At 39.9% G+C, this 22,587-nt stretch overlaps 1 protein-coding gene across 1 annotated transcript in view; it reads right to left on the bottom strand.

Moving 5' to 3' along the window:
• LOC115520119 (protein argonaute-4) overlaps positions 1-22,442 on the bottom strand; it is a 41,831-nt gene extending 19,389 nt beyond the window's left edge. Inside the window, exons 1-11 of the mRNA XM_030324148.1 lie at positions 22,340-22,442; positions 12,680-12,845; positions 8,527-8,647; positions 6,223-6,404; positions 5,897-6,033; positions 5,606-5,740; positions 4,839-4,926; positions 1,655-1,802; positions 1,274-1,393; positions 1,022-1,150; positions 648-781 (exon numbers count right to left, since the gene is read on the bottom strand). Of these exons, the coding sequence (XP_030180008.1) occupies positions 648-781; positions 1,022-1,150; positions 1,274-1,393; positions 1,655-1,802; positions 4,839-4,926; positions 5,606-5,740; positions 5,897-6,033; positions 6,223-6,404; positions 8,527-8,647; positions 12,680-12,845; positions 22,340-22,358 (1,379 nt within the window). The 5' untranslated portion in view covers positions 22,359-22,442. The remainder of the gene's footprint in view (positions 1-647; positions 782-1,021; positions 1,151-1,273; positions 1,394-1,654; positions 1,803-4,838; positions 4,927-5,605; positions 5,741-5,896; positions 6,034-6,222; positions 6,405-8,526; positions 8,648-12,679; positions 12,846-22,339) is intronic.
• Between the last annotated feature and the right edge of the window lie 145 nt (positions 22,443-22,587).

The raw sequence follows: 22,587 nt of genomic DNA, 5'->3' as shown, positions 1-22,587 counted from the left end.
CAAACTTGTAATAGATTTGATTCAATAACAATATCAAAAGAAATCATCACTTTAAAAAAATAAAATTCATTGTGAAGTTTTAAATTTTAAATTTGTGAAGTTACTTTAATATACGTGTAAAGCTTTCCGCATTTCTTTTGTGCATTTGTCAAGATTTGTAAGATTCCTTTCTTTCATCCAGTTCCCTTTTCCTGCCTTGAGTTTTCCACCCTTTTTACTAACTTCCTTTCTATAGATAGCTGCATCTGTAAGACATGAACCAATGATCTTAGTCAGTGACCCTGCAATAAAACAAGCTCACTAGTAAATTATAATAATTAAAAATGGACTAGTTTTTATCTTAGCTGAAAAGATACAATTAATACCACAGGAAGCTTCACTAAGAACTCAGAAGAGTTTGCCAACTGTCACTGCTTTGGCCTTGTTAGTCACAAATTTCTGCTCTAAATGTAAGAAAGCTGACTCAGATTCTTAATGTCAGTCCCAAGTTTGCAATTTACTATAATACAAGGTCTTTTTCCTATAGCCAGATGGTGTCACTATAGGAGTCAGGGATTTAGTGCCAGTGCACATAGCACATTCATGTAAAGATGGTATTTTCATATCTGGAAGGGATATTACTAAGCTGAAAATATGAAGATACTCACTTTAGTAAATCTTCCCTACATTGTTTCTGAGGCGCAAAACAAGCAACTGCCCAAACTTTAATTTCAATGCCAGCATAAAACTGCTTTCCTCGCATGTCCCAGACACCCTGGTTGGGTGTGGCTACCGTTTTATTCTTTAAAAAAAAACAAAACAAAAAAGAAACAAAAGAAAAGAGAAAAGACATTACAATCTAAGGCCATTTTAATGTTGATGAGGGGATAAACAAAATTCTATTTGGTATTAGCCAAAAGACAAAAAGCAATACTGAACAAAACTATGGGTAAATTCAGTGTGGTGTAGTGGAGAAACCCTGGGTTATTCTCTTTTTGACTGGTTGTTGGAAGAAGCTTGCTGAATAAAATAAAAAGCTTACCCGGCCTCCATACTGCAGCATTGGTGCTGGAAGTACCCTGCCTGTGAGCTCTGTCATTTCATTGTGGACAACAATGCCAAATTCTTTAAGGTATGGATCCGGTCCACCCACCATACTGTTACTCTTCACCTAAGGAACAGGAAAGCCTGCGTATATAAAAACCAAAGAGTAACTGTGTCCCACCAGGAGTTTTATATTTTCTTCTTTTCTCATCTTAAAGCTAGCTTATCTTGAAGACCATGACTTACTGACCAGTCTACTGATTTCTTCCTGCCTGTCAGGTGCAGATCTTGCTGTCGCTTTGATCATTGTGGAAGTCTGATTGTCCGTGAGCTTCTTTATACATCGCTGTCCTGCCACAATATTGCAGACCTACCGAGAGGCAAAGAGAAATTCGTTTTGTGTAATGGGTTTCTATGTCATGAGCCTTAGATAGAGCTAAACTGTATCTTACATCTTCCATTCCTCAAAACATGAAAATGCTGTTACCTGGTGAAGCTATTTGCCCAAAACATTTTAAAAACTAATACTAGATTCTGCCACTAGCCTAGAACGTGATTTCTTTTTTTTTTTTTTTTTTAACTCATTCAAGAGATTGGCAGATTTGGCAAAAGAAAATTCAGCTTAGCTTACCTCAAGTGGCAAGTATGTATGTTTTTGTTCTTGTCCCACTTGGAGGCAGGGGAGGTGGGGATATTTCAGCTGCAGACTATACTTCTGCTTAAAATACTGGGCTACTGTACATTCCATAGCTTGACCATTTTCTAGCTGTAAAGGAAAACTACAGGAGAGAACATCTTTTCAGAAATTTCTTCGAGGTTTTTTTTTCTTAAACAAGCAAGCAAACAAAAGCCTACAAACATTTTCTACCTTGATCAGTCACTTAAAAAACAAAGGTCAATCTTTTTTTTTTTTTTTTTTTTTGAGCTTTCACACCCAGCGTGGAGCCCAAAGTGGGCTTGAACTCACGACCCTAAGATCAAGAGTCAGATGCTGGGGCACCTGGATGACTCAGTCAGCTGAGCATCTGACTCTTGATTGTGGCTGAGGTTATGACCTCACGGTGCGTGGATTTGAGCCCCTCGTTGGGCTCTGTACTGGCAGTGCGGAGCCTGCTTGGGATTGTCTCTCTCCCTCTCTCTCTGCCCCTCTCCTGCTTGTGCTGTTTCTCTCTCTCAAAAATAAATAAACTTAAAAAAATTAAAAAAAAAAAAAAAGAGAGAGTCAGACGCTTAACCGACTGAGCCACCCAGGCACCCCCCACACAGAAGTTTTATTTGTTTAAGAGAACTATTTGTAACATGAATGTAACATAGTTATTGAGGCCAATTTCCAGATCCCCAAACCAGGACAGATATATGTGGGTCTGGGGGAAACAAGACTAAATACATGAAAATGAGGCTTTGCCAGGATATGTAATATAAACTGGGGAGTGCGATTTAAGAGGTTCCCTTTCTTTGGCTTTTCTAGGGGGCAAATTATCTCAAATACTTGGTGCAAATATTTGGTAATAACTTTAATCTGTTTTCTTAACTGCTACAGCCCTACAAAGTAACAATGCAGTGAGGATCACCTATGTGATATTTAAAACCCTGTGCTTTTGGGGTGCCTGGGTGGCTCAGTCGGTTAAGCGGCTGACTTAGCTCAGGTCATGATCTCACGGTCTGTGAGTTTGAGCCCCGTGTCGGGCTCTGTGCTGACAGCTCAGAGCCTGGAGTCTGTTTCATATTCTGTGTCTCCCTCTCTCTGACCCTCACCGGTTCATGCTCTGTCTCTGTCTCAAAAATAAATAAACATTAAAACTATGTGCTTTTAATTTGTATGCAAAGATCATACAAGCCTACAAGTATAATTATTCTTATAGGATTATGTGAAGTAATTAATGAAAAAGATACAGTTCTTTAAAAAATGCTACACTCCTCAATAGTGACTTCATAAAGTTTGGGTAACACTTTTTTCCCCTAGAGAATTAAGTCAATGGTATAATATGAAGGATACAAGAAATATTATTTTATAACTCTTAAGAAATTCACATCAGGGGCGCCTGGGTGGCGCAGTCGGTTAAGCGTCCGACTTCAGCCAGGTCACGATCTCGCGGTCCGTGAGTTCGAGCCCCGCATCGGGCTCTGGGCTGATGGCTCAGAGCCTGGAGCCTGTTTCCGATTCTGTGTCTCCCTCTCTCTCTGCCCCTCCCCCGTTCATGCTCTGTCTCTCTCTGTCTCAAAAATAAATAAAAACGTTGAAAAAATTTTTTTTAAAAAAAAGAAATTCACATCAGATGCATATGAGTTTTTACTGAAGAATTTAATCAAATCACACTGAATTAATATACCACATTTATCCAGAGATCACTCCAAAACTTCTATTATCTAGAACAAAGCCCTCCCAGTGATTTTGATGTACATTAAAGTTAAAGGTTTTTTATTTACTATTATTTTTAAATATATTTTGAGAGATAGCACAAGCAGGGGAGGGACAGAGAAAGAGAGGACCCCAAGCAGGCTCCATGCTGTCTCACGGACCCTGATGCAGGGCTCAAGTTCATAGACCATGAAATTGTGACCCAAGCTGAAATCAAGAGTCGGATGCCCAAACAACTGAGCCACTCAGGTGCCCCAATGTACACTAAAGTTTAAGCGTTGAGAACCATGGATCTAAAATAAAGTCAAGACTAGTGGCACCTGGATGGCTTAGTCAGTTGAACGTCTCACTTCAGCTTAGGTTGTGATCTCACGGTTTGTGGGTGCGAGCTCCACATCAGGCTGTCTGCTGTCAGTGAAGCCCACTTCAGATCTTCTGTCCCCCTCTCTCTTTCTCTGCCCCTCCCCTACTCGTGTGTGCTCTCTCTCTCAGAAATAAACAAACATTAAAAAATTTGTTTAAAAAAATAAGTCAGAGTAGAATATAAACAAACAAACAAAAGTCTTCTGACTAAACAAAATAATGTCGTTTATATATTTAAGTTCATGCTCTTTACTTGGAGGAGCCAATATTTATTTATGTCAGATATGAATTTAAAGATCTTGATTACAAGAATAAAACTTACAGATATAGTAAATTAAAAAAAAGCACTTTCATATATATTTTCTGATTATGCGTAGTTCCCAGTGGATTAGAAGAAGTTGGGTGATTAGAAAAATGAGATTGGAGGGGCGCCTCCAATGATCTCACATCGGGCTCTGTGCCGACAGCTCGGAGCCTGGAGCCTGCTTCAGATTCTGTCTGTATCCGTCTCTCTGCCCCTCCCCCACTCATGCTCGCGCGCGCTCTCTCTCTCTCTCTCTCTCAAATATAAATAAACATTTAAAAAACGTATAAAAAAAGAAAGAAAAGAAAAATAAGTTTGGAAAATGGAAATGAGTGAGCTGTTAAGAGGCATGCCATACATACTGACAGCAGGAAGAAGTAGCCACTAACTACAAAGAGAGAAAAATCCAAACAAAACACAAAGCAATTATCTTCCCATGACAGCCTTATATGATGTATAGGCCTTGACAAACCCTTTGGGACATGCATTGAGAATTACAACAGTATAATAAAGGATGCTTTTAATCATGACTCGGCATTGTTACATAAAAGTTGATCTGTGTTTGGCATCCTCTGTGTTTAAGAGGTGAAATGAATCAAACGCCAAGAGATATGTTTTCTAAATGTCTCCATCAAAAATACTTAAAACATTTTTTAAAGCTTTGGTGCTTAAAAGAGGATTACAGTGATTTTGAAGATTACAATATGGGATGCCAATTTCTCAAATGATTATAGCAGCTTCCTGTTACCAAAAAATGTAACAGTATCATTTTAGATGTGGTTAACATACGTTTGATGACTAGCTGGCCGTCTAGTCACATTACAAACTCGGTATTTTCGTTTCATCTGTCCACAGTGGGTCACCTCAACTTTAAGACCTGAAGTAAAAAAAAAAAAGTCAAGACATTAGGTGTTAGTTAAAATTAAAGTGATGAAAACAGGTTTAAATGTTGTCTTTGGAAAGGCATGGCATTGTACAGGACAAAAGTTGCAAGGATATGGGAACAATTTCATCATGTACAGGCAAAAAGTCTCAGCTAAGAAGAAAAACTTAGAACCCAGATGACTTAAGATGGGCAATCTACTTCAATTTATTAATTAATTCAATAAATATCTACTATGCATCAACTACTCTGGTACTTATTATCAGATCCAGAGATAGCCCTGATGAAGCTTGTGTTGTAGTGAGAGAAGAAAGCTAATAACAGGAAGAAAAGAAATTCCAAAGGGATAATAAATGAACTTGTGTTATTTTATTAAAACGGAAGCTTTTAAGTGGGTAAGGCTTAGAGTGTCTGATATGTGCCAGCTACTGGGCAAGAAGCTTTATACATTTAATTGCCTTTAATTCTCACATCAACCATAAAGATACATATTATTATCTTTACCTTAGAGATGAATAAATTAAGACTCATGGTGATTAAGTTTCTAGCCACAGGTCCCACTGATAGAACTGGTTGGGCTGGGCTAGAAACCCAGATGTGTCTGACTCCAAGACTGTGCTCTTTCCACCGTGTGGAGCTGCCTTTCTGAGACTACCACAACGCAAATACGTACCTCTGATTTCTTTGGTAAACTTGACACGCTGGGAATCTGTTAGAGGTTTGGTCTGTTCATTGATGTTCTGAATGTCTAAAACCTCACACATGAACTCAATGATAGGCTGAGCCCGGTAGAAAGCAGTTGCAGATACTAACAAACAGAGAGGAAGGATACTTAGCTTCAGGGAGAGGGAAAGCACCACAAAAAACAAAACAAAACAAAACAAAACAAAACAAAAAAACAAAACAACAACAACAAAAACAACCAGCCAAAAGAACAAAGAATCAAAAGAGAATTCCATCATACCATCAATATTGAGCATCATATTCCACATAGCGGGTCTCACAGACTGGTGAAAGCCAAACCAAACCTCTCTGCCCCCTCCCAGAGGGTGGTAATAACCTTCAGGAGGTGAGAAAAAAGAACGACCCACTGGAGTGTACCTGAAAAAATAGTTGGCATGTTTCACAATGAAAAGTGTGCAAGGTCTTTCATTTCTCTCTCAACTTTATAAACAAACTTGAAACCAAGTTTGAACTATGACTTATGCAGAAACCTTTCAGTGGCTCTGATGCAACCTACCAAAAAAAACCCCTGACATTTTGGGAAAGAACTCAAATGAAGATACTAACCTCATGGAGGGAAGGTGCCTTGTAATAACATCAAGTGCTTGTACTGAGTCATCTGGGACTTCGTTCAAGTGCCCAGCCAAAGCTTCTAAAAGCAACTGAAGGCTCACAACTGATACCCATTGAACAGACACTTTAAAGGTTTGGTCTTTACCCTCACCTGGAAGTGTCACTTCCATATCAACCTAAGGAAAAAAAAATCACATTTACATATACCTATTTACAAAGGCTGAAAAAAAGATCCCAGGAATACTCAATATAGCATATGCATAAGGATATTTAACTTTAACACTTTCTGTAGTTGCAAAACATTGTAAACAACCTAAGTCTCCATCAATAGGGGAATAATTTAGTATTGACCATTATGCAAATAATAGTTTGAAAATAAGGGGAATGCTATAACGTGGATGAACTTTGAAAACATTACGCTAAGTGAAATAAGCCAGACACAAAGGGACAAAGATTGTATGATTCCATATATATGAGGTACCTAGAATAGTCAAGTTTGTAGAGACAGAAAGTAGAACAGTGGATAGCAGGAACTAGAGGAAGAGGAGAGGGGGAACTTACTGTTTAAGGGGTACATACTTCCAGTACAGGAGGATGAAAAAGTTGCAGAGATCAATAGTGGTCACGACTGTACAACAATGTGAATATGCTAAATGCCATTGGATTGTACACCTAAAAATGGTTAATTAGGGGCACCTGGGTGCCTCAAACAGTTGAGCATCCGACTGTTGATTTTGGCTCAGGTCATGATCCAGATTTGTGGGATCAAGCTCCACATCGGGCTCTGTGCTGAGTGTGGAGCCTGCTTAAGATTCTCTCTCTCTCTCTCTCTCTCTCTCTCTCTCTCTCTCTCTCTCTCTCTTCTCTCCCTCTGCCCCTCTCCTCCACTCCCTTTCTCTCTCTTTCTCTCAAAAAAAAATGGTTAAGGGGTGCCTGGGTGGCTCAGTTGGTTGACAGTCTGACTTTGGCTCAGGTCATTATCTCATAGTTCATGGGTTTGAGCCCCGTGTCAGGCTCTGTGATGACAGCTCAGAGCCTGGAGCCTGCTTTGGATTCTGTGTCTCCCTCTCTTTCTGCCCCTCTCCCACTCATGCTCTGTCTGTCTGTCTCTCTCTCAGAAGTAAATAAACATTAAAAAAACATTTTAATGGATAAAATAGTAATTTTTACATTATGTACTCTTTACCACAATAAAAAGAATTTGAATTAAAAAAAATAAAACCTCTAAATGTAAAAAAAATGGAAAGATCCCCCAGACATATTGTTTTTTTTTGTATTTATTTATTTGTTTGTTTGTTTATTTAGAGAGAGCGTGAGTCAGGGAGGAGCAGAGAGAGAGGGAAAGAGAATTCCAAGCAGGCTCGACAATGTCAGTGAAGAGCTCAATCCCATGACTGTAAGATCACGACCTGAGCTGAAATCAAGAGTTGGACACTTAAGTGACTGAGCCACCCAGGTGCCCCTTCCAGACATATTGTTAAGTGATAAAGTGAATCATAGAATGATATGCAAACAAACAAGATTACACATAAACATATGCATAAATAGCTAATGCACATAAAAATATCTGAAAAGATACATACCAAACTATTAGAATAGTTTCCTCTAAAAAGGAAAATGAGATGAAGGGTATAGGCAGGTGAGGAGGCTGGAAATCACAGTATTTCTAGATTGTCTAAGTAAGTTTATAATGAGTAGATATTTATATACTGTTTTTCTAATTAAAATAAATTTAGAAAAAGTTATTATGGTATTACAAATATTTTCATCAGTGGGTTTAGATAATTTTCTATACTCTATAAAGACTCCATTGTTCAGATTCAGGTAGCAAGTACTTTAGCAATGTGAAAACCTTGGAATGTATGTAGAGATGACATAATCAACCTAGATTCTAATGCTTATCTCATCTTCAATTATTGATTGACTAAGGGACAAGGGAATATGGACACAATAACAAATCTATCAACACTATGTGAAACAACTGAGAATTAAGTTGCCATGGGGCACGGGGGTAGCTCAGTTGGTTAAGCGTCTGACTCTTGGTTTCGGCTCAGGTCACAGTCTCACAGTTCATGAGTTCAAGTGCCACATAGGGCTCTGCGCTGACAGCATGAAGCTTGCTTGGGATTCTCTCTCTCTCTGCCCCTTCCTCTCTCTCTCTCTCTCTCTCTCAACACAAATAAAAATTTTAAAAATAAGGAAAAAAAAAAAGAAAGAAGTTGCCATTAGAAAGGGAAACATTCTTGTTCTATGGAAATGACCTAAGCCTATCATACATTTCTGACTGTTAACACTTACCCTATCCCGTCCAATTGGCAGTGGGTGTGCCGTGTACATGTTTCTTTTGCCATCATAGCCAGGCTGCCGATCACCAAATATTTGCATCTTGAAGTGCCGTACCATTGTGTCTACTACCTCTCTTAACAGTAATGGAGAGAGTGGCAATTAGCTTTGAGACATGGTGAATAGTAAGGAAACTAACACTATACTTTAATCACCTAAATTGAGTTCAAAACTACTTGGAAAAAGTAAGAGTTAAAGTTAGAATTGACTTCAGTAACTAAAAAACAGTTAGCAATGGTCAACTAAAGAAAGGTGGCAACAAGTGAGCAAAGGCAGCTATGAGATGATAAGAAAGCAGGGAATAAAAAGAGAGCATAAAATTTATGGCAGCCTCTCAAACTCTTATTTTTCACAATCCTCTCTGATGATAAATATAGCCTTATGAGAATAACCTATCTTTGGCATCTAAGTTTGGCATGAATATTCGTAATTCGTAATTGTTAGCAACTAAACATCCTCATTCAAGTATAATGGTTTCAGAAAAGAGAGTAGGCAGAAATTCAGAAATTTGAGGACCAATAAATCTAAGATGCATATACTCCAAGGAATAAGTCAATCCCTTTGCCAAATGCTGGTAATTTATTATTCTGCATACTGTCTTGCTTTATGCCAAAGTACTCTTGAGCAGTGTGGAGAAGGAAATGTAAAATATCCTTATTCCATAAAGATTACCAATGTAGTTTCTTTCTTTTTAGAATGAAAGCCTCAATCAAGCATGCCTAGCTTTGCTTCAGGGTTCTTGTGTGTGTGTGTGTGTGTGTGTGTGTGTGTGTGTGTGTGTGTATACATATATATATATATATATATATATATATATATGTATATATATATATACACACATATATGCTGGACCACTCTGTATGCCGGCTTTAGTTACCTGGCAACTAGAGTATATGGTTTGAGATGGACAGATGAGTGTGTGAGATTTTGGAATGCTAGAGTCAATGATAGCTCTACATCTCACCAACGTCTAGTGAATGTTACATGTGCGAACTATATCTTAAAAACCAAAACATATTACAACTGGCTAAGGCATTAATATTCCACAAATAAAATCTGTGGGAAAAGACACACATTTATAAACTCAATCACGCAACTGAAAAAAATTAATGGAGAAATGCAGTATCATATATTACCAATTAAAAAAAGCTAACTTAAGAACAATACATTTTCATATTAGCAGGGTAATTCCTCATTTTACATTCTTTTAAAAAAATTTTTTTTAATGTTTATTTTTTACAGAGAGAGAAAGACAGAGCACGAGTGGGTAAGGGGCAGAGAGAAAGGGAGACACAAAATCTGAAGCAGGCTCCAGGCTCTGAGCTGTCAGCACAGAGCCCAACATGGGGCTCAAACTAACAGACTGCGAGATCATAACCTGAGCCAAAGTCGGATGCTCAACTGACTGAGCCACCCAGGTGCCCCCCTCATCTTACATTCTTAAATTATAACCATAAATAGTTTTATAGTGAAGAGATATTTTCACCTCTGCTCTCACTTAATCTATGCAACAATTTTGTGAGACAAGTAGGCCAATGATTATTGTCTTCATAGTAAACAGGAAAAAAAAATACTACTTCATAATAAATAGAAAAAAAATACTTGGGGCACCTGGGTAGCTCAGTCGGTAAAGAGTCCGACTTCAGCTCAGGTCATGATCTCATGGTTTGTGGGTTCGAGCCCCGTGTCAGGCTCTGTGCTGACAGCTCGGAGCCTGGAGCTTGCTTTGGGTTTTATGTCTCCTTCTCTCTCTGCCCCTCCCCCAATCACACTCTGTCTCTCTCAAAAATAAATAAACATTAAAAAAAATTTTTTTTAAAGAAAAAAAATCAGCATAGGCAAGTGATCTGCCCCTGGTCACAGAGTGAATAAGTGGCAGAACTGCATGACCTTGGGCAAGTTACAAGAAACCTATCTGTTTCTTTTCATTTGTAAAATTATGATAATCACAATATCTACCACAAAAGTTTGTTGTATTAAGTAAATAAATATAAATAGAATATTTACAACAGTGCTTGTCACACAATAAGCCTACTTACTCTGGTGTGCTCATGGATAGGACTCCGAGGATCTTCCTCTCTTCTGAATTATCAGATTTGTCCTCTTTACTGGATTATTTCCTTCAGCATACAGATATGCTATCATTTCTCTCATCTTCAAAGAAATTAAACTTCCTTGACCTGACTTCCTCCCCATTTGAACATCCCATTTCTCTGTTCCCCTTTGTGTCAAAATCCCTTAAAGAAGTTGTCTCTAATTGTTCTTTCCCTGTCTCTCCTAAACCTTCTCCACTTCTCCTCCACCAAAACTACTCTTGTCAAGGTCCCCAGTGAGCTCCACAATGCTAAATTCAGTGTTCCTTAAACATTAGATGATAAAGTCTTCCAACTTAAAACATCTTCTTCCCTTGCCTCCTTGTTCTGTCCTGGTTTTCACCTATCCCAGTGGCCTTTCCATGCCAGTCTCCTGGCTTCCTCATCTCCCTAATTTTTAAATATTGGGGTGCTTAGAGTCTTTTCTCTTACAGTCTTTTTTTCTCTAACCACGCTCACTTCCCATATAATCTTACCCAGCTCATGGCTTTACCACCAATATGCTGATGACCTTCAAATGTTTGTCACCAGCCTAAATCCGACCTCATCTATTCGAGTTCCTACTCAACATCTCCACTAGGATGTCTAATAGACATCTCAGCCCTAACATGCCCAAACAGGTCTCCTGATCTGCCAGCCCTGTTGACTGGGTTAGGGAAAACCCATAGTTTTCCCCATTCCAACAAGTGGCAACTCCATTTTTTCCACTTGCACAGGACAAAAACCCTGGGATCAGTCATGACTCATTTCTTCACTCATATCCCATGTTTAATCCATCAGCACATCGTGCTGACACTACCTCCAAAAAATTATTAAAAACATCTCAGTTGCTCACCCCACCCCCATTCTCTATTTTCTTTCCCTGTTTAATTTTTCTTCATAGCACTTATCACCAACTAACACGTAATAATTTTTGTTTGCTGATTCATTTATTTTTGGTCTTCTCCCCTATTAGAATATAAGCTCCTCAAGGGTAGAAATTTTTGCCTGTTTTGTTCATGTTGTATTTCCAGAGCACAGAACAATACCTGGTACATAGTAAGCACTTAATAAAATGTTCGTTGAATGGATTAATGGTAGTCATTAATGGTAACTATTACAGTTGATTTCAGTTATATAATGGCCAAACAATTATGGGCTTGCATGAGATTAAACTGTACCAGAAAGCCATATTATTGATCTATAATAAGAAAAATATCCAGCAGCATAAAATATTGCACTTGACACCAAAGGCATTCTTAGAAAGCAAGGATCTTAATATTAAGGATTGTTGAATATGATGGCGTGAAAACAGAAAAAAGAAAATCGGGTGCTCTTAGCATTGTAAAGATATCTACTACAGGACTATGTCTTCACATTTGGTAAATTCCTGCCATACACACCAAAAAGGCTTAAATCATCTCATCCAGACCCCACTTGGGTAATGTTAGAATTAAACAGAACTTCTCTCTGAACTTCACTTTTTGCAATACCCCAAGATGATTCTTCTGTCTTTACACTTAAATTTTTCTCACGTCCAATACCAATACTTAATAATAAAATTAATTTTGGGATAGTTATTTTTTAAGATTTTATTTTTAATTAAACTCTATATCCAATTTCAGGATGGAACTTGGTCTTGATTCTTGATCTCGAGCCCCGAGATCAAGAGTCGCATGTTCTACCAACTGTGCCAGCCAGAAGCCCCAGAATTTTCAGATAGTTCTAGTTTCCTGTACATACTAACGCTTCACCTATTTTTATTTTATTATTTAAATTTCTGCTACCATTGGACAATGAGAGTGACTTTCTCCTTCATTTGGTAAGTATTTACTGTTGGACAATAATGTATCCAGCACTGCTAGAATCTGTAGAGGATAACCAAGTATGAGACAACAAAGCTGCTATGAAGAAACTTACCATCTTAGAGAAAAAACAAAGCCTACATGATGAAAGAATTTAGAAAACAATATAATACATAATAAATAAATGATATACATTTAAATATATAGAAATCTACTCTTTCTAGTCCTTACCTGTTGACTCTACGAGGCCGTTTTTCTGGTTTAATATCCACATCATAGTGATACACATCTATTTTAGGAATCTGAACCTGAAAATGATTGGCTAACAGTCGAATTGGTTTCCCAACAGTTCCAAGGCCAGGACGACGAGGTGGCTGAAACAGGCTGGATGGAGGTCCTGAAGAGATTGAAAGGCATTTGATGTGCTGTTTGGTCATAAAGGACAATACTCCCTTCACAATTGTGATGATGATAATAATAATAGATATAACTATTGAGATCTTATTATTCACTGAACATACTCTGATATAAAGAATTTGTGATATCTTTTAACCTCAGGTTTTCTAGATTTTTAAATATTTTGCCATATTGCTATCATGTTGATTATGGGAGATGTCAAAATTATATAGACAGTATGATGGTCTCCTCTCAGATGTAGGCTACTGTATAAAACTTCCTATGAGCATCAGGTCTGTAGCTACACCCAATGTAGCTCTACATTGTAATCTCTACACCCAATGTGGGGATTGAATTTACAACCCTGAGGTCAAGAGTTGCATGCTCTATGGACTGAGCCAGCCAGGTGCCCCCAAATTATATGCATTTTAAAATAAAACCATCCAGGGGCGCCTGGGTGGCTCAGTCGATTGAGCATCTGACTTCGGCTCAGGTCATGCTCTCGCGGTCTGTGAGTTCGAGCCCCGCGTCGGGCTCTGTGCTGACAGCTCAGAGCCTGGAGCCTGCTTCAGATTCTGTGTCTCCCTCTCTCTCTGCCCCTCCCCCGTTCATGCTCTGTCTCTCTCTGTCTCAAAAATAAATAAACGTTAAAAAAATTTTTTTTTAAAAATAAATAAAATAAAACCATCCCTAAACTCTAGGGATCATCACCATGTTCAGGCTGGCGATCATCTATTAATCCTCCACAAACTAGCCTCCGTTATTATAGTTTGTACAGGCAGGAGATTAACAGCAGCTACATTTATTAATTTACTTGCTAATTTAGATAGTGAAACAATACCAATAATGTTAGACTTTACAACCTAAAGCTTATAACCTAATGTCCAGATTCTATCTGGACAATGTGACATTGCTTGATCATAATGTCTAGTTTGTTCGTTTATTACATGTCAACCTGCACTGTGGATTTAGGAAAAAGAGTGTCTGCCTTCAAAGAACTTACAGTCTAGACCAGTGGTTCTCAGTGTGGGAGAGATATTGTCCCCCAGGAAACATTTGACAAATGCCTGCAGACATTTTTGGTTGTCACAACTCAGGGGGTGCTATTGACATAGGGTAGGGATACAGCTAAACATCCTACAATGCACAGGACAGCCCCTACAACAAAGAAGTATCCACCCAAAATATCAATAGTGCTGAGGGCGAGAAGTTCTGGTCTAGACAGGGCAGTCAACCCAAATTATTCCATTGATGGTTCACAAAATATTCCACAAAAAGAAAAGATTCCATAAGCTAAAGAAATTGCATATTGTCTCCCTTCTCAAAGTTTCAATGTGCATTATTGTATTAAAGTCTTTAATGAGTTTTATAATAAATAACGTTAATCATTTACCCAACTTATTTTTCCCCTAAATTTTCTCTGTTTTTAAAATCAAATACCTATCACTATTCAGGAGATAAGGATTTGAGGAAACACAGACTGGGTAATATTTATCTAAAGAAAACTTACTTCTTTTTGAGGATAATGTCAAGTAGACACTGGCCTAAAAAATAAACATCTTTTCTGCTACAAATAGGTGTTGAGTACAGTGGGCTGTGATTACAATGGAAAGTTACAACAGGTTCTTATTGCCAAGGCATTTCACCAAGAACAAAGGCAATTCAAAAGAGAGAAAACTTTGAAGCAAGAAGCTATTCTGGTTCAACATCACTTAGGAAAATCAAAGCAAACCCTTTAACGAAATATGTGTTGACAGATCTCCGTATACTAATTTTTAAAGTATTGAAAATCTTCTCACAGATTAAATTCATGGTTCATTCTTCTTCTAAATTCTACTCCTTCAAAACTCAGGTTAGGTGTGACTTCCTTTGGAAAGCCTTTCTGGAAGGCTTCCAGACTGGAAGATGCATCCTTGGTGTATCCAAGACCCTCTCTATAAGGGAGTACATAGCACAAGTATGTAGAAACAAGGTGTTAAATTACTGTCTCGGCCATCAGACTGTAAATTCTTAGAAGAAGTGGACCTTCAGTTCACTGTTACCTCCTCAATATCTAACTCAATGACTATAGCACATCGTAGGAATTCAATAAATGTTGAGTTGAACAGTACAGGCATAGCTCATTTAGTTGCACTTTATTGTGCTTTGCATATACTGAGTCTTTTACAAATTGAAGGTTTGTGGGAACCCTGCAGTGAGCAAGGCTATTGGCGCTATTTTTCCAGCCACAGCACTTGTTCACTTCATGTCTCTGTGTCACATTTTGGTCATTCTCACATTTGAAACTTTTACATTATTATTATATTTGTTATGGTGATCTGTGATCAGTGATTGTTGAGTTGCTGTTGTCTTGAGGTGCCACGAACTGCACCCATATGAGATAGCAAAGTTAATACAAAGATGTTGTGTGTTCTGACTGCTCCACTCACTGGCCATTCCCTTCTCTCTTCCTCTCTTTGAGCCTCCCTATTCCCTGAAACACGACCATACTGAAAGTAGGCCAGTTAATAACCCTATGATGGCCTCTAAGTATTCAAGTGAAACGAAGAATCCCACGTCTCTCACTTTCAATCGAAAGCTAGAAATGATTAAGGTTAGTGAGGAAGGCATGTGGAAAGCCAAGACAGGCCAAAAGTAGGCCTCTTGTGCCAAAGACTCAGCCAAGTTGTGAATGCAATGGAAAAGTTTTTGAAGGAAATTAAAAGTGCTGCCCCAGTGAACATGCGAGTGTTAAGAAAGCAAAACAACCTTATTGCTTATACGAAGAAACTCTTAGTGGTCTGGATAGAAGATCAAAATGAGGGTGCCTAGGTGGCTCAGTCCGTTAGGCGTCCAACTTCGACTCAGGTCGTGATCTCACAGTTCATGAGATCGAGTGCCATGTGGGGATCTGTGCTAACAGTGTGGAGCCTGCTTGGGATTCTCTCTCTCTCTCTCTCTCTCTCTCTCTCTCTTTCTCTCTCTCTGCCCCTCCCAACTTGTGCTCACTCACTCTCTAAATAAATAAATAAACAAGCAAACCAATCCATCAAAACAGACACAAAATTCCCTTAAGCCAAAGCCTAATCCTGAGCAAGGCCCTAACTCTCTTCAATTCTGTGAAGGCCGAGAGAGGGGAGGAAGTTGCAGAAGTGAAATTTGAAGCTAGAAGAGAGAGGTTGGTTCATGAGGTTTAAGGAAAGAAGCCATCTCCAAAACATAAATATGCAAGGTGAAGCAACAAGTGGTGATATAGAAGCTGCAGCAAATTATCCAGAAGATCTAGTTAAGATAATGAATGAAGGTGGCTACAGATTTTCTATGTGGATGAAACAGCCTTATACTGGAAGAAGATGCCATCCAGGACTTTCACAGCTAGAGAGAATAAGTCAATGCCTGGCTTCAAAACTTCAAAGGACAGACGGATTCTTGTTAATGGTTAATGCAGTTGGTGACTTTAAGTTGAAGCCAATGTTTATATATCAATCTGAAAAACCTAGGGTCCTTAAGAATTACACTAAATCTACTCTGCCTCTGCTCTATAAGTGAAACAAAGCCTGGATGACAACACATCTGTTTACAACATGGTTTACTGAATATTTTAAGCCCACTGTTGATATTTGCTACTCAGACAAAAAGATCCCTTCCAAAAGATTACTGCTCATTGACAATGCACCTGGTCACCTAAGAGCTCTGACAGCCGTATACAACAGGATTAGTGTTGCTTTCATGCCTCCTAACACAACATCCATTCTGCAACCCATAAATCAAGGAGTCATTTTGTTTTTGTTTTTTTTTCAATTTTTTTTTTAACATTTTATTTATTTTTGAGAGAGACAGAGCATGAACGGGGGAGGGGTAGAGAGAGATGGAGACACAGAATCGGAAGCAGGCTCCAGGCTCTGAGCCATCAGCCCAGAGCCCGACACGGGGCTCGAACTCACGGACCGCAAGATCGTGACCTGAGCTGAAGTCGGACGCTCAACCGACTGAGCCACCCAGGCGCCCCAATCAAGGAGTCATTTTGACTTTCAAGACTTAACTATTTGAGAAACATTTTGTAAAGCTATAGTTGTCATAGTGATTCCTCTGATAGATCTGGGCAAAGTAAATTAAAAACTCTTTGGAAAGGATTCACCATTCTCAATGTCATGAAAAACATCCATGATTCATGGGAAGTGGTCAAAAAAATCAACACTAACAGGAGTTTGAAAGAAGTTGATTCTAACCCTCATGGATGACTCTGAGCAGGTTAAGACTCCAGTGAAGGAAGTAGTTGCAGATGTAGTGGAAATAGCAAGAGAACTAGAATGAGACGTGGAGATGTGGCTGAACTGCTATAATATCATGATAAAACTTGAATGGATGAGAAAGGAGTTGCTTCTATAGATGAACAAAGAGGGGTGCTTAGGTGGCTTGGTCAGTTAAGCATCCAACTCTTGATTTTGGCTCAGGTCATGATCTTGCAGTTTGAGTTTGAGCCCCATGTCAGCTCTGTGCTGACAGTGCAAGACCTTGGGATTCTGTCTCTCTCCCTCTCTGCCCCCCACCCCCCTGCTCTTCTCTCTCTCTCTCTCTCTCTCAAATAATAAATAAACACTTTTAAAAAATAGATGAACAAAGAAAGTGATTTCTTGAGATGGAATCTACTCCTGGTGAAGATGCTGTGAAGATTGTTGAAATTACGAGAAAGGATTTAGAATATATAAATTTAGTTGAGGGGTTGTGGGAGGAGGGATGAGCTAAATGGGTAAGGGGCATTAAGGAATCTACTTCTGAAATCATTGTTGCACTATATGCTAACTAACTTGAATGTAAATTAAAAAATAAATTATTAAAAATAAATAAAAGTATATAGAGCTATCACACATTAAAAAAATTTAGTTGATAAAGCAGTGGCAGGGTTTGAGAGACTGACTCCAATTTCGAAAGAAGTTCTATTATAAGTAAAATGCTATCAAACATCACTGCATGCTACAGAGAAACGATTTGTGAAGAGTCAATTGATATGGCAAACTTCATCATTGTCTTATTTTAAGAAGTTGCCATAGCCACCCCAAACTTCAGCAACATCCCCCTGATCTTTCAGCAGCCATCAACGTCAAGGCAAGACCCCACACCAGCAAAAAGATAATGACTCACTGAAAGCTCAGATGATGGCTAGCACTTCTTAGCAATAAAGTATTCTTTAAATTTTTTTTTAACATTTATTCATTTTTTGAGAGTGAGAGACACAGAGCATGAGTCGGGGAGGGGCAGAGAGAGTGGGAGACACAGAATCAGAAGTACGCTCCAGGCTCTGAGCTGTCAGCACAGAGCCTGCCGTGGGGCTCCAACTCACAGACTGCGCCGAAGTCGGATGATGCTTAACCAACTAAGCCACCCAGGCGCACCGCAATAAAGTATTCTTTAATTAAAGCATGTACTTTTTTTAGACATAATGCTATTGCACACTTAGACTACAGTATAGTGTAAACATGACTTTCATATGCACTGGGAAACCAAAAAATTCACTTGACTTGCTTTTTTTGTGATATTCACTTTATTGTGGTGGTCTGCAACTGAACCCCTAATATCTCCAAGGTATGTCTGTACCAATCATCTCTAGCTCTAGATAGAAACCAAACAGAAACCCAGTCATTCCTAAAACCCAGGAATTGACTATTGTTTTTCATTAAAGCAAAAGTGCATATTTTATACTAAAAATATTATTGCTTGGAGTTGAGTTCCACTTCTGGCATAGAAGGGATATACTCTAGGTGTGGTAAGACGTTTAAAAACAAGGTAAGAGATAAATAATAAATAATATCAATGGTGATAGTCATACTGAATTCACCCAATTAAATCATAGACAAGTCAGTCCTGCATATTCCAAGGTACATTTAAGCAATCACTGTATCATAAATCCAGCTTTAGGATAGAAATTGAGAAACAGAATTTTGGAGCAAATGACTTGCCCAAGCACACATAGCTTTGATTTTAAATTGTGACTAGAATTTAGGTTTCCTAACTCCCAGCCCAGTGCTTTTTCTTCCCAATGTACTTCACAATCCTGTGGTATCTATATCTCTCTGAAATACTTGACACCAAAAGGGAAAGAGGCAGAGGAAATGAAAGAAGTGGGGTTAACGGAGAAAGATAGATAGTGTGTTCCTTTTCTTTGGTAGCAGAGAAAAGCGAGGAGGTGAGTGGTCATTTCTTTGAATAAGTTTAGGAGATTTATTTAGAAAACTATACCCCCTTGGGGCGCCTGGGTGGTGCAGTCGGTTAAGCGTCTGACTTCAGCCAGGTCACGATCTCGCGGTCCGTGAGTTCCAGCCCCGCGTCAGGCTCTGGGCGGATGGCTCAGAGCCTGGAGCCCGTTTCCGATTCTGTGTCTCCCTCTCTCTCTGCCCCTCCCCCGTTCATGCTCTGTCTCTCTCTGTCCCAAAAATAAATAAAAACGTTGAGAAAAAAAAATTTTTTTTTAAAAAATAAAAAAAGAAAACTATACCCTAAAATTTTCCCAAAGCTGATTTCTTTGAATTTAGCAAATTGCTTACAAAGAAAGTAAAGCATAGTGGCTATGGCAAAACCAAACTGTGTAGGTTTCAACCCTGGTTTTACCACTCCCTAATTGCATGGCTTTGGGCCAGTTTCTTAGTCACTGTGTGCCTCAGTTTCCTCATCTGTAAAATATGGGAAGTGTGGTAATAATAGAATCTATTTCATAAATCAATTTTGAGGATCCTATTAGATAATGTATACATAAGGCTTACCACAGTACCTGATAATAGTAAGTGCTTGATAAATGTTAGCTGTTATGATTGTACTTGAATAACTGTTACAGTCAGTGCTCAAAGGTCCCTGGGCTTTATAATGGGGGTATCTCCAAAATTTAGTGAGAAAGTCAGAAAATTACATCTTCTGAAAAGGAAACATTACTCAACACAGATTGCACGAAGTCAACCTTAAATGAAGAAGAGGCCAGGGCACCTGAGTGGCTCAGTTGGTTAAGCGTCGGACCTTAGCTCAGGTCATGATCTTGTGGTTCATGAGTTTGAATCCCGCATCAGGCTCTGTGCTGACAGCTCAGAGCCTGGAGCCCACTTCGGATTCTGTGTCTCTCTCTCTAACCCTCTAGTCACACACACACTCTCTCTCTCTCTCTCTCTCAAAAATTAATAAAAATTTAAAAAACATTTTTAAAAAACGAAGAAGAGGGCAATAGACTAGGAGTCAGATGACCCAGACTCATCTGCATTTCACCTCTCAGCCTTGAGACCTTGAAGTCACTTACGCTCTCTGAATCTCTTTACTCATCTGTAAAATGGGGCTAATGCCTGCCTCACCTACCTCTCATAGGATCAAATGAGCTAAGAGCTATGAAAGCACCTTCCAGACTGTAAAGCACTGTAAAAATAAACATAATTAATATAGCCAAAATAAATGGTAATCTAACTGAATACATTTCTAAGTTATTATTGCCAGAAACCAAAATGGGGTGAGGGGAGAGCATAGTAAGATTAAGAATGCTTCAATGATTTTCAAGTGAGGAGGGCAGAAAGCACTAGACCAGGGTGTTTGAACAAAACTGAAGTGCCTCTCTCTTGGTCCTAAGACAGCCTGGATAAAATATCCCACAAGACTATCAACTCCCTTTGCTCCAATTCTATGCTCAGCAAGCAGCTTATTATTAATTGGGTTTCCAAGATACTGTGACACCAGAAAAGGAGTTTGCTAGACAGCAGACAAGAAAATATTCCAGTCAACAGGAAAGATCTATGTGACATTTTAATATATTCATTTGTGTCTTTAAAGTGTGATTAGTGAGAACTTTCCACAATCCTGAGCAAACTAAGTCTTCAAATCTGCAAAAGCTAAAACCAACCAAAAAAACAAAGTCCCTAGGCCTCTCCTAACGCTACCAGGTTGATCTTTTCCATGCAATTCAGTTTGTATACACAGTTACATAGTCTCTTCCAGCATCAGCTCATAAAATGCAACAGTTGCTTCAATTATGAATTACTAACCGGGAGGGAAGAAGAAACATTTGTGGAATACCTACAATGCACTAGTCTCCACAATAAGACTGCTCACATACATTTCATTCTCACAACAATCTTGCAGCACATAATTATTATTGCCCTCATTTTATAGATGAGGAAATGAAAGTTCAAAGGAATTAAGTAATTTGCCCAAGGTTATACAACTATTAAATTACTAGATTGGATTTGAACAGAAGTCTGTTACATTCCTAAAGACATGATCATGCCTTTAGCCGGGGGACATAGCTGAAGGAACCCAGAGTAATGCTCACATTGAGGTTTATCAAATAATATTAATGTCACAAACCAATTCATTTTTAAAAGGCATATGAAATTTGATTATGTGGGCCTTTAAAAAATACTTTAAGCAGCCAATTAAGGTAGGGTTTAATCATTCAGCTATGTAAACAAGTTCTAAGCAAACAAACCTGCAAAGTTTCCAAACTCAAAAGGCAAAGTGAATTTTCTATCCACTAAAAAAATGAAGTGCCCTACAACGAAGTCCACTATGTAGCCAGGGTTTGATATTAAAGTTAATTCTATCACAGCCTCTAAACCCTGCCCTACTTAGCCGAGGCATTAGAAACCTGGTGCAGTTTGAGGTGGGAGCACCAGGTTCTCAGTCTGCAGGGCAGCTGTTATAACCTGGAATGGTTCCTTTGGTTTGGGCCAACTGGGGGAGATAAACAGAGGTCATTCATAAAGATGGGGAATTTCAGTTTCCAAAGCACTTTCCCCTTATTTGATCCCCACAACCACCCATAACCCAGTGAGAAGAGAACTCAGGGCATTAAAGCTTATGCTAGAACGGGCTCGCTGGTAACTCACCTGTCACTAAGGCACTAGCCCTGATCACTCTGGGACTGTCGCACAGACTAAGAGAGGCATAGGACCATACTTCCCAAGACTTCAGGGCCTTCGAGAAAGGGAGGGTACTTTGCCCCTTGGCCTTTGGGGGTCATAAGAAGTATTTGGGCGAAGTTCTTCTTCCTTATCTGAGGGCTCTGGACTGTCTACCAGTGCAAAGAAAAACACGGGTGTGGCCCCATGCTAAGAATACCCCTGGCAGTTCAAGGGGGTCCTTCCTGGTCCAGTCCGGGCCAGGCCTCAGCTGAGCACCTGGCACAGATCATTCCTTCTGAGGACCAAACTGGACTGCCTCAACCCTGGAGCGCAGACCGCCCTCCCTGAGGTTGGGTTAGGTCTCCCCTCCCCCTGGGAACCCGGGTCTCCATCCTGGGCCTGCCTCCCTTAGACCTCGAGACCTGGGTTGTCTCTCCAGGCTGGGGCGCGGTCTCCGCCCCCCGAGGCCCGGGTCAGCTCCCTCTGCCTTGTGCTGTTGGGCACGGATCCCCTTCCCCCAAGCCTGACGGCCCGAACCCAGGTAGGCAAGGGCCGATGGGGGACAAGCGGAGCGACAGGCCCTCCCGCGTGCCCGCCCACCAGTCCCGGGGCCGCGACCCGGCCCCGGCCCGAGCGCACTCCTCACCAGGTCCCAGCGCCTCCATGGCGGCGGCGGGGGCCGCCTCGCCCCGGTCCCCGGCGCCTCCCGCTCCGGGCCCCGCCGCCGCCGCCGCCGCCGCCGCCGCGTAACGCTTGATCTCCGGAATATTGGCGCTGGGGGGGCGCCGCGGAGGCGCGGGCGCTGGGCAGGGGGCGGCGGCGGCGCCCGGCCCGGGGACAGGCACCCGGCTCCCGCGGCTCTTCCGGCCTCAGCGACAACAAAAACAATCCCCG

The sequence above is a fragment of the Lynx canadensis genome, chromosome C1 (genome assembly GCF_007474595.2).
Source record: "Lynx canadensis isolate LIC74 chromosome C1, mLynCan4.pri.v2, whole genome shotgun sequence".
Classification (NCBI taxonomy): domain Eukaryota; kingdom Metazoa; phylum Chordata; class Mammalia; order Carnivora; family Felidae; genus Lynx; species Lynx canadensis.
This window is presented reverse-complemented; position numbering and strand designations above follow the sequence as displayed.